General features: G+C 41.7%; 2 protein-coding genes across 2 annotated transcripts in view; both read right to left on the bottom strand.

The window, feature by feature from the left end:
* LOC142196879 (calpain-13-like) overlaps window positions 1-15,054 on the bottom strand; it is a 347,930-nt gene that overhangs the window by 236,551 nt on the left and 96,325 nt on the right. The window lies entirely within an intron of this gene.
* LOC142196881 (calpain-2 catalytic subunit-like) lies at window positions 1,308-14,141 on the bottom strand. Its single transcript, XM_075266867.1, has 16 exons — window positions 14,122-14,141; window positions 13,219-13,450; window positions 12,269-12,338; window positions 11,759-11,877; window positions 11,334-11,467; window positions 11,012-11,186; window positions 9,737-9,775; window positions 9,251-9,325; window positions 9,092-9,166; window positions 8,266-8,307; window positions 7,554-7,628; window positions 4,726-4,811; window positions 4,460-4,534; window positions 3,268-3,428; window positions 2,142-2,293; window positions 1,308-1,514 (listed from the first exon to the last, which is right to left on the bottom strand). Exons 2-16 carry the CDS (start codon window positions 13,441-13,443, stop codon window positions 1,308-1,310), a joined length of 1,710 nt encoding a protein of 569 aa, XP_075122968.1. The 5' UTR covers window positions 13,444-13,450; window positions 14,122-14,141.

The following is a 15,054-nucleotide window of genomic DNA, read 5'->3' as shown; positions in this document are numbered from 1 at the left end:
GTGGGATGATTGGAAGCGGGCTGTCCATGCTCGGCGACCATCAAACTTAACTGAACCTGAATTGTTCTGTAAAGAGGAATGGTCCAAAATACCTTCATCCAGGATCCAGGAACTGATTAAAAGCTACAGGAGGCGACTAGAGGCTGTTATCTTTGCAAAAGGAGGATGTAATAAATATTAATGTCACTTTTCTGTTGAGGTGCCCATACTTTTGCACCGGTCAAATTTTGGTTTATTGCATATTGCACATTTTCTGTTAGTACAATAAACCTCATTTCAATCCTGAAATATTACTGTGTCCATCAGTTATTAGATATATCAAACTGAAATGGCTGCTGCAAACACCAAAATATTTAGAACTAAAAATGATTAAGATTAATAGGGGTGCCCAAACTTTTTCATAGGACTCTATCTATCTATCTATCTGTAGTACACACCTACCTTAAGACTCGGTTGAGAACTGGTATCACTATAGGAAAAACAATGGAAAAACAGACAGATTACTCACACAGGAAACTAAGAAAAATAAATGAAAAATAAAGATATGTTCACAATTCTCAGATAATTCTTATTATTTTACAAACATTTCTTAAAGGGATTCTCCACGTTTAGTAGGCAAGATATGTTAGGGTACCTGAATCCCTATCTTCCTTACTGAGATATCCACTTTTTGTTAATATGAAAATTACACTTTGGAACCATAGACGCCATTGTAACACCCAAAAGCTAGTTTGCATATTTAATAAAAACCGCACCAATATCTCAGAAATGGAGACAGTGATTCACAAGGTGACAGTAACCTATCTATCTGCAGGGCTGGGGTGATATGCTGGGTCTGGACACTTCAGGATCATCGTCCCCTAGTACTTTGCATTATACCTTTCCTCTGTTATTCCTTCTTTCAATTTATAAATAAATGAATTTTACTGGCAATGTGACTGACCCTAGAACCTGGATCTGAAGATGTTACATATTAAGCATACTAAGTTAGGGAGCGTTCACACTACCGTTGGTGTCCGACATGTAGTGTCCGCTCCTAGTGTCTGCTCAAAATCTGTCACGGACACTAGGAGCGGACACTAGATGTAGGGTTTTTCTGTCCACTTGAGAAGTCGGACAGCTTCTCTTGCGGACAGGGAAGGACGGGCACGGAGTGCAAAAGAACGCACCCGATGCCCATTCAAGTGAATGACAGGTGTCACGGACACATCTAGTGTCCGCTCCTAGTGTCCGTGACAGATTTTGAGCGGACACTAGGAGCGGACACTACATGTCGGACACCGACGGTAGTGTGAACGCTCCCTTACTTACTCTGAGCAGCCTTCACTCTTCAGGAAGACTTGCAAGAGGAATGAAGATTCGTGCTCCTTCTGTGTGGTGTACGGGATGACGCCGTATCTCCCTGGTGCCAAATTGAACACATCAGTAACATCGTGTTTCTTGAAAGATTTCATGCAAGATGTGCTCTCTGGAGTCAAGATGGAACTTAGGGGCTTTTCCTCAGAGTCTGAGAGCTGTGACACACAAGAACAACGGAGGGTGATATATTGGTAAAAATAGCATGTTAATAATTTACTATTACCTGGTATTACTTGAATAATAGTAAGTCCACCCTCCTCACTCCATATTTTTTTATGTGAAACTTACACAAAGAACATAGATCACATATCAGAAGGTGAAAGTAACACAATTGTACACAGAATACATATCAGAGGGTGAAAGTTACAAAATAGAACATAGATCACATATCAGAAGGCGTATCACATTGAAACCAATAGGGAAATAAGCAGCCCATTCATTTCAATGGGGAGCGCTCATATGCCGGCTCCCATAGAAATGAATGGGATCTGCTTTGTGTTTTACGTTCAGAATCAGCTCAGCGTATACTTAGTGTGAATACACCCTAACAGACACAAATAAGCAAATCCTACCAGATCGTCTGCTATAGATTTCTGAGCAATGAGCGCAGCCAATATAATCAATGTAACATTTAGCTAAACACGGGATACATTGTATTGTGCGACCGATCACTTTATCCATTTCCTGTCACCTCTGCCCCCTTCATACATTATAGTCACCGCCCGTCCTCCTCCACTACATACAGATCATGTATCTCAATCATCCTCCGAGGCGCCACCTACCTTTACCAGCACGAAGCCGATCGGCAGCCATTCACCGACTTTCTGCCGATTCTTGCTGTTTTGCATCAGTGATATGACCACGTTGACTCCGCTCTTGACCTCATCAGATCCGGTCACCGTTATTTTGTACAGAGGATTCTTCAGCAAGAAATCTGCGTATAATAAGATTGTATCCTCATATACAGTAGATGTAAAAAAAAAAAATGTGGTTAGAGACAAGAAAGACGTTACATCTGGTAGCAAATGAAGATCTGCTTTTTTATCCAGAAACAGCTCCCCTCTTGTCCACAGGTTGTATCTGGTATTGCAGCTTGAAACAGCGCCTCTTTTGTCCATGGGTTGTGTCTGGAATTGCACCCAGGAATAGCACAACCATTTCTTAAAGAGCACCTTTCACCACCTCCACCATCTCAAGCTCTTTTTGTCTTTACTGATTCCTAAGCCTTTGGAATTTTTTCCATACCAAGGGGAATACTATATACTAGCAACCGCTTATTAGTAAAGACTATAATGAATATTTTTCTTTATCATTTGACTTGAGTCTTTGCAAAAATAAAGACGACTGGAGTCTGCAAGAATGGGAGCTGCTCCTATAGTGTCTCATTGTGGCAGATTCTCATTTGTGATGATCACATGTATTAATAGAGAGTAAGGATAGAAGTAGTTGTAAAATAACCCTACTCCACCAACTTGAGCTCTCTCCATCTTTAATAGCCTCCCCTCCACTGATTCCGGAACAGTTGGAATTTTTTCTCTAGCCCCCACCATTCCTGAGCAATCAGTGTTGTTAGTTTTGATTCCTGATATATAACTAGACTCCCTAATGTCAAGTGGGTGTTAGGCAGAAGCAGGCCTTACTGACATCACCCACTTGACATTAGGGAGTCTAGTTACCATATCAGACATCAAAACTAACAGCACTAATTGCTCAGGAACAGTGGGGGCTAGAGAAAAAATTCCAACTGTTTCGGAATCACCGGAGGGGCGGCTATTAAAGGATGGCAAATTCACCCCATTGCAGTGGGAGTAAGCAGTGGGGCTGCCAAGGATCTGCTGATCTGGGTGATCATCTGATCACTGACGTACCATCATTTACTCTACGTAGAGTGGACCTAAAAATAATTACCTTTATCTATTTGTTTCCAAGAAATATTATCTATTGTCCACCGGTTCTGGAACATCTTGCGGTACCATTTCTTGTGTTGATCTCCCCAATCGAGAAAATTAGGAACTTGATTGCAGATGATGATTCTAGAAAATTCTTGAACAAAATCCTCCCAGCACATCCTGAAATATACAAAGTATACTAAACGTCCAATAACTTGACAAATCTCTTGTGTGCAGGACTTTCCATATCTGGAGCCAGAATATTACAGTTGTTGTGTGGTTGTGTCATCCATTGGGGTCTCGGGATGATGCCTTGCACAGTTCTTTGTTGTTGTTGTTCATTGTTTTTGCTGGTGCAATGGAGATAGTGATTGTGTAGCAAAGTGTCCACCAATTGGGTTGGCGACCCATGAATACTAGATATGGCTGCCCAGATGTCTCCCTAGACCCAACCTGACCTCCTAATGCAGTGTGTGCAAGGTGTGGCATTGTCATTGGAAATTGTGATAGTGCCCCCAACGTGATGCCCTATTGTAACCCTATTGACCTGTAACCCAAGTGGTTTAGCACTCCATTCAGGCCCACCAGAATTCCAGTAAGTTCAGGATCTAACACAATGAAGGTCAAGCAGAAGAATTTTATGGGACTAGGAATAATTTCATCTGGTGGGCCCAACCTCAGTCCAACAATGGACAATTGTGTAATAATATTGCACCGTCTTGGGCACCCTGGTCGTGATTTCAATGTCTATATTGGAAGAACCGGTCTGTGCTTAGAAGTTTGGTGGTGGAAAGGGATGACATAGTCACACTAAGCAACTAGTCATGGCTTCGTATGGTAACCCAGATTCCCATGAGTCTTTAGTGGCATTGACCAGCCATCTGGCTACTCTTTCCTAATGCCAAGACTTGCCACTGCAAATGAGGTCAGTTACCACCAAAGTGGTTTCCAATTCATAGAATTTCTTCCAAAAACAGCACCACCCCTGTCCTCAGTTTGTGTGTGGTATTGCAGCTCAGCTTTGTTCACATCAATAGACCTAAGAATGGTGATGCTGTTTGTGGAAGAAGACAGCCATGTTTTTCTAATCTTGGACAACCCCTCTAAATCTGGAGACTTCTACTATGCTTGTAATGGAGCTAGCAGACTTAAAGACGATGGGTCGGTAGTAGAATAATAAGTTGAGAGGTCAGGACAGAGCAAATCCGTACCAGAACTCTCCATCATCGTTGTTTCTGTGCAGTCTCATTCTGTCCTCCTCTCTCAGGTCCTTCCATAAGGGGCACCTAAGGACACGGATACAGAATAGGTTATCGAGAAGCACTATGAAAATGTTGACACCCATATACTATGAAAAAAATCACAGAGACCCCTGAGTGAGATATATTTTTGGTAATTTTTGGAACACTTTCTGCCCCTTTTATGTACATTTTAGGACACTATTGCGAAGCCCCCTAATGCCCCCCATTATAGTTACCTGTCATTCCACTTCCCGTTCCATTCTCCAAACCCCCATGGATTCCATATTCGAATGAGTTTCACAAACCCATTCCCAAGGGGAACCTATGAAGAGATGAGAACACGCCCATGGTCATTTTTTACGGCGGTATTATATGGCAATTTTCTATAAGGGTATTATATGGCAATTTTGTATGGCAGTCCTATATAGCAGTATTATATAGTAGTTTTATAGAGCGGTATTATATGGGCATTTTCAATATCAGCAATATTATATGGTAATCTTATAGCGGTATTATATGAAAGGATTGTATGGAAGTTTTATATAGCAGTATTACATGGCAGTTTTATATAACAGTATTATATGGATGTTTTATATATCAGCAGTATTATATGGTAATCTTATATAGCGGTATTATGTGGAGGTATTGTATGGAAGTTTTATATGGCAGTATTAAATGGTAGTCTTATATAGCGGTAATTTTATATAGCAGTCTTCTAACATGGTGGTATTTCTTTATATAGTGATAATATATGGAAGTATTATGGATCAGTAAATGCTTAATACAACCCGAAAAGCAGTCTATGGGGACATTGTGTACCTGAATATGCTGCTGATATCATTTGGAAACAATGCTAAACCATGCCACTGCCTCAATACACTGCAAAAGTAGTAGTGCCGCACAATAAAAATACCGTAATACAGTGCACAAATAATAACAATATACAGTTCAATATACATAATGATATAATAACAGAACACCACATTGTCAAAGCAAACACCATAATACAGGTCTCAAATAACACTGATATATAGTAACCAAATAACCAATTTGCACATAAGGTAAGTTTGCCCATGAGAGCAACTAATTCTCTATCCATCTTATCCCCTATACACTCCATTACCCATGTGATTGGGCCGGTGGTCCCGCAGTGGTCCCCTAGGTGATCTTCTGCTGCATTTACTTTTATGGGACTGATTAAGATCCGTATATAGGCTATAGATAGAATTGCACAATATAGCGGTGTATGGAGACACCATATGGCGGCACAACGTGTGTGATGGCTCCATACTACAGAGCCGTGGAGCCTATATGTTTCCCAGCACATCCTCCCGCACACGGCTCTGCCACGTGCACGAGGTCTAACACGAACCTACGTTATTTTAAGCTGCGGTAGAGAACTTGCTGTGACTGAGCGATTTCCGCGGCTTCATCAGAGTTAACATTTACCTTTTAAATGAGGTTTTGTGCTGAAAAAAGTGAAACATTTTAATTGGTCTCTTTGTGCCGAGCTCCGAGGAAGAAAATCATCTAGTAAAATTGAAAGGTTGCTTTTTTATTTTTAGCTGAATCTTACAATTTACATCCAACTATAATTGCAGTTTTCTACATCACTCAATAAAGCCAAAGCAGGGTCCGTAAATCCCCTGTGGGAGTCAGTAAAACCCTAATGGGGTCTGTAAAGCTCCGACGGGGTCAGTAAAGCCCCAATGAGGTCTGTAAAGCCCTGACGGGGTCAGTAAAGCCCCAATGTGGTCTGTAAAGCTCCGACGGGGTCAGTAAAGCCCCAATGAGATCTGTAAAGCTCCGACAGGGTCAGTAAAGCCCTGACGGGGTCAGTAAAGCCCCTGTCGGAGTCAGTAAAGTCCTCATGTGTCATAAAAGCAGTAGAGGAGTCAGTAAATCCCCTGTGAGGGGTCTATAAATACTCATTGGGGTCAGTAAATCCCTAGTGGGGTTGGTAAGTTCCATGTGGGGTTAGTAAAACCCTAGTGGGGTCTATAAATCCTTTGTGGGGTCATTAATACCATAATTGGGTCAGTAAAGCCATAGTGGGGTCTGTAAATCCCCTGTTGTGTCAGTAAAGTCTTGTGTGGGGCCAGTTAAGTATTTATGGGGTCAGCAAAGACCTTGTGAGACCAGTAAAGCCCTTGTGGGGTCAGTTACACTTGTATGGGGTTAGTTATAGCGGTGGTCACAGTGGTCCTAATATTGGCCTGCTAGGAACTTGGGATGAGCGGATCCATCTGTCAGTAGGAACCTCATCTGACCAGCCACTGCTCCCTGACAATCATTGGATCTGGGACACGTCTTACCATGTATAGCACTAAATTAAAGGGAATTTCCTTCTTTCAGTATTTGGACTATTTCATCCTCCCGCGTAAAATCCACATTATCCAGAATATTTGCTTATTGCCTTTGTTGATATTTTAACTTAGTTGTCAGTGTTAAAAAAAAAAAATTAGAAACCATCAATAAGTTGCTGTTGATGGATCTATAATTCTTATGGATATTGACCAGCCCTTGAGGATTAAGCTTCATGTCTTCTTCAGGATTCTTGAGAACAAGAGGTTTTTTTGAGGTTGGGGACAAGTTGGAGGGGGTTCCTTCTATTATTTATACTGTGATCAACATTGACTGACTTTGTGCCTTTGGTGGGACCGGACTGATCTATATCATGAGTGTATGTGTTCATGCTTGTTGATGGTTTCAATGTTCCAATTATTTTTTTTCTAAACAGCCTGAAAAAAATATTTCCTTACCCTGTTTCCCCGAATATAAGACACCCCCCCTTCACCTCCTGGACCACTTACAACCGGCAGTCATGCCGGCGCTCCGCTAAGTTTGTGCCCCGCTCCAGCTGCTGCATAAGTCATCCCCTGAAAATAAGACAGGTCATATATTTCGGAAGAGAATTTAATATAAGGCACTGTCTTATTTTCAGGGAAACAGGGTAGTTTCCGTTGCCTTATGACTGGTGTGCCCCAATGTTTACAGGCTATCCCCACTTTATCTGTACCCCTGTACCAGGCTCCTGATCATTGGCCACATCTTCATTATTTACCTCTGCGTAGTCTGTTATAGAATAGGCATGCCGCTCCACAATGCCGCTCCCCAGGAGAGGATTTTCCGGGAGTTTCTGGTGGGGATAGACGCAACAATTACACAGTAGTCAGAAGTGTGCCTGCAACTAGAAGGTCCTGGGTCCCAATACACAAAAGTTTAGGGGAACCCACTTCCCAGGTCATGTGCTATGTATAATACTGGGGTCTTATGATGTGGTGAGGCCTCTGAGTGACTTGGGGCTCCAGGGCCTGATAGCAATTGCTTCCTCTACCCTCCATAGCTATGTCCCTGGTAGCAGTTACACCCGGGATCTAGTGAATGAGATGCCCAAGGACCCCTCTGTCATGTAAGTAGATATAAATAACATAGTAGGTAAGACAAAACAAAAACTGGCTCAGTGGGTACATCAACCTTCAAAACTAACTTAGGCCTGGATCACATCTGCGTTCGGCATTCCACTCCCCGAACGGCATACCAAACACATTAAAAAGCAGTGAGCAATGAAATCACATGGACCCCATAGATTATAAAGGGGTCCATGTGTTTTCCGCACAAGATGTAGGTACATTCATGGGAGAATCTCCATACCTTCTGCTGTGACCAACCTAAATTGAGCCCTCTCTGCAGCCCCAAATTCATCCCAGATGGGGCCCCTAATCCTCTATGTAAGGGCCCATTCCCATGCTATATATGGCGGACCAGTTACTTACATTGCTCAGCGCGTTTAAGTTCCAGTTCCCCGTATAAACGTCCTGAAATATAAAATTATAGATTCGTTCTATCAATGACTATGTATCATAGGTTGGAAATTCTACAATGGATAGTGGAAGGAACACATTCCCAACAGCACAGAGTATTTCAGGAGAGGAGTGTGCTGACTATGAGTGACCTGACCACTTATGGTTAGTGTTGTCAGAGCTATAGGTGACAAGCAGTGTCATGATGTGAGGAAGAGAATAGAGACAAGTGGGAGGTCCCAGACTGAAAATTACATAGTGGGAGGAGCAGGGTCTCCCAGCAGCACAGAGTATTTCTGGAAAGAAGTGTGCTCATCTTATTAGAGGCAGTGACTTACCCACTCATGTTAGTGAGGTCAGTACATAGTGTATTGCATAGTAGCATGATAGTACAGTATGGCGACATTTGGGACTCCTTTGTATTGGGCTATATGCAATAAGAATGTCTTGTTTAAGAACCTCAGTTTTGTACATGTGGTTACAATGTATAATAATCTGTCTCCACAAACAATCCTGCGTAGTCAGAGCCTATTATCTCTAGTTATACCCTTGACTAGTTGTATATTGTAAGTATGGGAGGATGTATATCTAATAGTCTCATTCCAAGATCACAAAGGAGGAGGGTAATGTTAAGTGGGCGGCCACAGGATCACAGTGACATAGCAGGTGCAGCACAGAGTATTTCAGCAGGGGATTAGATTGATTCCTTTACATTAGCACCTTATTATATTAATAGGTGCAGATTTATCAGATTCCGGTCCCTATACCTCCCGCCATGAACCATCTGCACATCACTTACCTGCCCGTTCTCTGTGACGTTACATGTAGGGAGTTCCTCAGGGGCGTTGCCATTTATTATCTCCTCTGGATGGTCCTATAAGGAATGCAGATTATAATAACATATTGATAGCAATCTAAGGATGAAAGGTAAAAGATATGAAAACTTTTGCAGCCGCACCTGTCCGTTCTCTGTGACCTTACACATATGGGTTTCCTCAGGGGCGTTGTCTTTAAATAACTGCTCTTGGTTGTCCTATAAGAGATACAGATTATAACACATCGATATGGAAATTCAAGTAAAAAAAATATAAAGGGCGTGTAAACTTTTGCAACAATTTTGTAATGCTCCAATTCATATAGTAATAAGAAGAAATCCAATTACATATGGTATTCATTAAAAACCTCTTGTGTCTATATCTACTATGTAGAACAATGTAGACTACAAACAATCTCTGCGTAGTCGGATGTTACTATAGTTTATCATTATTTTCTTACCTGTTTATTTGGGGACATCTCCTGCCCTTTGTACCTAAAGAGATCAAAGCACCCCACATCCCAGGAATACATCAGTATTATACGTGACACATGGTAGGTGGTGGCCCTATTAGGAATTTTACACCAAGGTTTCATCCCTGACTGTTATATAATCGGGTTGTCTACTTACATTGTTGAGGCTACTGCTCCGACTGCCTGCCAACGATCTCTGTAAGTAACAAAAGTACATCATAAGTATTGTATGGCTGACGTCATATCTCGTCCATCAACTATAACCATGTCTTCAGGGAAAGAAAAAAGATCCCCTTAAAATGAGCAGATCACAGACTATCCTGCTTCCCAGAACCCCAGTGGTCAGTTGTACCCAGGGAAGGAACATGGCAGCAAGTATTCAATATCCCTACAGTGCCCCCACGGGTGAAATAAGGTATTACATGCTACACGAACCAATGGAGATTACTGGATTTATATTTTGGTTCTTAGGGTTAAAACCCTATGACATAGAAGATAATTTTTTTTTAAAAAAAATTGAAATAAAAAAACCCTTTACTCATCAGTGTATGTATGTGACCGGCGCATCATTCACAAGGATGTTTTAGGGGGACGTCCGATCCCCAATTCTTTTAATCACTGGGAGACCTGGATATTGGACCCACAATGATCTGACATTTGTCCTCTATCCTGTGGATAGGGGATAAGTGTCCTTAACGAAAAACCCCTTTAAGGTGAGTTGGAGTATTGTTACCATTAATAAGAGGAAGATGAGTCTCCACGGACTGTTATATTTATCCCAATACACCCGCCCCACCCCACCTCCCCATATAGCGGTCACCAACGAAGAGGAAGATGAGACTCCACGGACTGTTATACCCTAAACCACCCACCCCACCCCCACCATACCCACCACTCACCCACCCGAGTCCAACTCCCCCCCCCCCTTTACTAGCTTTGGCAATGCCAAATATCTATTCGGACGTGCCAATAAAGCTTTTTTGATTTGATTTGATATTACTAAAAACAGGTACCTCAGTTTGACCATTTTCCATTGTTAATTCCAGGCCCAACTTGATCTCCAAAGTCCTTGCTACCAATCAGAAAAAGTTGCAATCTAATTTTTTGGCTGTCTGCTGCCACCACTAGGGGGCGCGCAGGAACCTACTGAAGACAGTTTATATTGGCTTCACTGAATTACATATACGATGAGCTTAGCGCCCCCTTGTGGTGGTGGTGAGTAGCTAGAATATGGTCATGTCACCCTCTGTGGCTCAAAACTTTCTTTAAAAATTTCTTACAAAACTTTTCAACACCTTAAGACTAAACTGTATTTAGCATGAGCCTGAGTAATAGGGCTGTAGGGACAACAATGGTCACCATAGATGTATTGCTAAGACTCACGACCTGCATGCCCTGGTCGTATTTGCGAGGGTCCGACATAACCGCTTACCCGTTTGTCACTGATACAGGCCGTCAATGTCTCTGGACCCGCCATACTGATCATGTTCCAGTAAGTATGGGCCTGGGGGCTCTTTAGATCAAATGTCATGGTCAGCCCACCGGTCAGGTTCACAAAGGCATCAGCGGGATCTCCCCAGTGTAAATTTTGATATGAACCCAAAAATCTAAAAAAAAAAAAAAAAAAAAAAAAAAAAAAGCGATTAATTTAAAATTGAAATATTTTTTACATGGCCCATAATACCCTCAAGTGTGTGGAACCGAGGAGGCTCGTGGGTGGTGATGAGGTTCCTTTCTTCAAGATGAATAATTACTTTGCGTAAGCTTTCTCCAGGAGACAAGGCCAGAATTCATTTTTGCAGGATGGCTGCACCGATAAATACTTTCCATCCAGGAATGGCAACTTGTCATCGATCACGACATCAACCCACTCGCCAAGGTGCCACAGCTGAAAACAAAAAAAACATACTACTGTACAATGAACAGATTCTAAAGCATGTCATACACATGATCAGCCTAAATCTAATCTGTATGGTCACTTATAAGCTGAGTGACTGCAGCTTCATCCCCCTCCTCACCCCTCCATCTCTTCTCATCCTTCCCTTTAGTTACTGTATTGCATCTAATATGGTGGCTTTCAAGATGGCAGAGAATTAGGGTAGCAATTTTCTTGATATACAGCATTTTTGGCTCATCCTACATACTGAGATTTCACAATAAATAATCATTCAGATCTTACTCTAAAATGGAAGATTCCAGCATAGGATTTGGAGTATCCTTGGTCTGGTGGCATGATCTTCTCCAGTAGTCCAGGCTTCAAGGTAACAGATCCAATAGCGGATAAGACCCAACAATTACCTGTAAAGTAAGCCATCAATGATCTGCTTGTCCAGACTACTGTACAATGAGTCACACAGCTGGGTAAGGAGCTAAATCATATCTAAAGGTCAAGACACATGTATGTTTAGAGGTAAATGTTGTTCCACTAGACATAGGAACATCGGGGCTAGGCGGGACCACCAGGGGTCTCAGGCTCTGGTATAATAAGGGGCCACTAAGAACCTGCAAAAGACAAGCCCATTAAAACATTTGTATCTCTAGATTCTACAATTGTATCTCTAGATACTGTTAGGTCCAACAGTACCAGGAGCTTGTGTGCCAGATTCTAGGTTCCAATAATGTTCTAACCCTGAATGGTATTGGGATCAGGGGCAGAAAAGCAAGTTTCATATTGACAAAATATACTTACCAATTTGGCTTTGCAAAATGTCAAATAAGCTGATCCCACCTACAGTGAAGTGCGGATCCACACAGAATTCCTGCAGAAAAGAACAAGAATTATAACTCAGGTAACTCAGGATCAGTACAGGATAAGTAATGTAATGTATGTACACAGTGACTGTACCAGCAGAATAGTGAGCGCAGCTCTGGTGTATAATACAGGATGTAACTCCGGATCAGTACAGGATAAGTAATGTAATGTATGTACACAGTGACTGCACCAGCAGAATAGTGAGCGCAGCTCTGGAGTATAATACAGGATGTTACTCAGGATCAGTACAGGATAAGTAATGTAATGTATGTAAACAGTGACTGAACCAGCAGAATAGTGAGCGCAGCTCTGGTGTATAATACAGGATGTAACTCAGGATCAGTACAGGATAAGTAATGTAATGTATGTACACAGTGACTGCACCAGCAGAATAGTGAGCGCAGCTCTGGAGTATAATACAGGATGTAACTCAGGATCAGTACAGGATAAGTAATGTAATGTATGTACACAGTGACTGTACCAGCAGAATAGTGTTCACAGCTCTGGAGTAAAATACAGAATATAACTCAGGATCAGTACAGGATAAGTAATGTAATGTATGTACACAGTGACTGCACCAGCAGAATAGTGAGCGCAGCTCTGGAGTATAATACAGGATGTAACTCAGGATCTGTACAGGATAAGTAATGTAATGTATGTACACAGTGACTGTACCAGCAGAATAGTGAGCGCAGCTCTGGAGTATAATACAGGATGTAACTCAGGATCTGTACAGGATAAGTAATGTAATGTATGTACACAGTGACTGCACCAGCAGTCCTATTCATCTCTATAGAGCATATACAGTTCTCATTAGGTCTTTTAATCCCTCTTAAAGGCATCTTTCTCATCTCCAGGGCTCTTACTGCCTCTCACTCACTACTCACTTTTGGTCTCTTCCATTCTATTTTGTGAGTATTGAACTCATTCTTCAGACGTGATCCAATACTGTTCATATTTGCAGGGAACGTTTCATCAGTAAATAAGACGCAGTTCTTCAGGTGCCATTCTCTTAATGTATTAAAATCCTGATTGTAAAACTTCCGTGGATTCTGTAGAGTTCCCATTTTGGGATGAATGGGTGAGCCGCTATCGCTTGTTATGAGGCTCATGCTTGGTCTGGAAATAAAGGATAGACTCAAATGAACATATTACTAATTTACCATGCATGGTGTAAGCAAACGAAAATTTGGAAAAGTTAATGATGAAATTGCACTTTTTTTGTCCCTATAAATTTTGGAGATTATATTACTACTGTGGATATAACCTTAACCTTGTTTGAGGTAGCGAACCCACCAGTTTCATATGCACATTCACCGAACCCTTCTTTAGTCAGATTTTTTTACAAATTCAAGACATAGGTATATGTTTTTTTACTGGTACACAAAATGAACCGTGCATAGGGCCTAGGGTTCGATCAAACCCCCGGTTAAGAACCACTGTCTTAGATTAAGATTACAATTATTAAGATGCACAAACGTGCAACTCAACCCCCTGTTCTGTTCTGCACCTTGTAAATCCAAATGTGAAATCCCAGTCTTAATAAATTTGCCTCAATGAGTTAATGAATAAATTCTAGGTAACCCAAAAGGCACCAATGAAATCTATAACTTGTCCCACAATTAAACAAGTCCTACAGCTTTGTCAATGGAAAAATAAAGAATTAGGACTCTTGGAATATTTCAATGAAAGTAGCACCAAGTTGATTCTTCACTTTCCTTTATAACAATAATACAAGTACAAAACACATCAAATAATATATACCGTATATCTCGCTGAAGACGACTTACAGCTTCTCTTCTCCTATGATCTGTTCTTCCAGGAAATTCCCCTTTGTCTGATGATTTTCTATAATACAGCAGAACTTAAGTACAGAAGAGGGGGAAGGTCCAAAATCTTGCACAGCTTGCAAAATGAGAAGGTGACGGAACAAGTTTGAACACATGAAATACCCCCCCGAGGCGCCGTCTACTGTATTGTGGACACCCAAGTTAAGTTTAGCTCAAGAAACACAAAGAGGATTAGATAATAGTGAGCACAGGCCCAGATGTGTAGGCCTGAGAAAGAATTCAGCGAGCAGGTGGCGTCTATAGGCTCCTGATAAATAAGTGTCCCCCCACCCCCAAGTAATTTGGCCTATAATAAGTAGTATATACAGTATAGGTGTAACTATAAATAACACTGCCACATAATGACCAGATGTAAGCTTTATAGACCTGACAGGTCATTGGCCTGAATAGTTTTTTCTGCTATGAACCACCAGGGTCCTTACTTTAATATTATATAACGCCCATGACAACAACAGAGTGTCCCCATCCAAGCCACAATTTCGCTTACAGCCCCATTACAGCCAAAAGGCCCCCTATAATAGCGACAATGTCCCCTATAATACTATATGGCGGGGTCGGATCCCTTTAATAGCTGAGCACAGAATACAATAGATCTTTATACAAAGGGAATAATTCTCACGACTTCCTCAGTCCATTATTAAGTCATCCGACAATGGGCAGATTCAACAAACAGCGATAATAACGCTGTCACGGCTGTAGTTTATAAAGCGGGCGGCCATTGTTATCAGCAAACACAATGACAGCGGCCATTATTGTCACATTAACATCGCAGCCTTACAAGTGTCACATTGTTAATGTGCCGTCTGTCTGCGCCCGCTCTGATGAGGCCGCTTTAGTTAATGGCCACCAGCCCCGGCTGCTATTAGCCGCAGA

Source organism: Leptodactylus fuscus, chromosome 3 (genome assembly GCF_031893055.1).
Source record: "Leptodactylus fuscus isolate aLepFus1 chromosome 3, aLepFus1.hap2, whole genome shotgun sequence".
NCBI lineage: Eukaryota > Metazoa > Chordata > Amphibia > Anura > Leptodactylidae > Leptodactylus > Leptodactylus fuscus.
This window is presented reverse-complemented; position numbering and strand designations above follow the sequence as displayed.

Excerpts from the sequence above, each read along its gene's own strand:
- LOC142196881 (XM_075266867.1), bottom strand. The coding sequence starts at position 13,443 with ATGAGCCTCATAACAAGCGATAGCGGCTCACCCATTCATCCCAAAATG. Across the intron at positions 11,878-12,268 it reads CATTTTGCAAAGCCAAATTG|GTAATTGTTGGGTCTTATCC; the intron begins GTAAGTATATTT and ends CTTACTTTACAG. Across the intron at positions 9,776-11,011 it reads CCTGTATCAGTGACAAACGG|AGATCGTTGGCAGGCAGTCG; the intron begins GTAAGCGGTTAT and ends TGTTACTTACAG.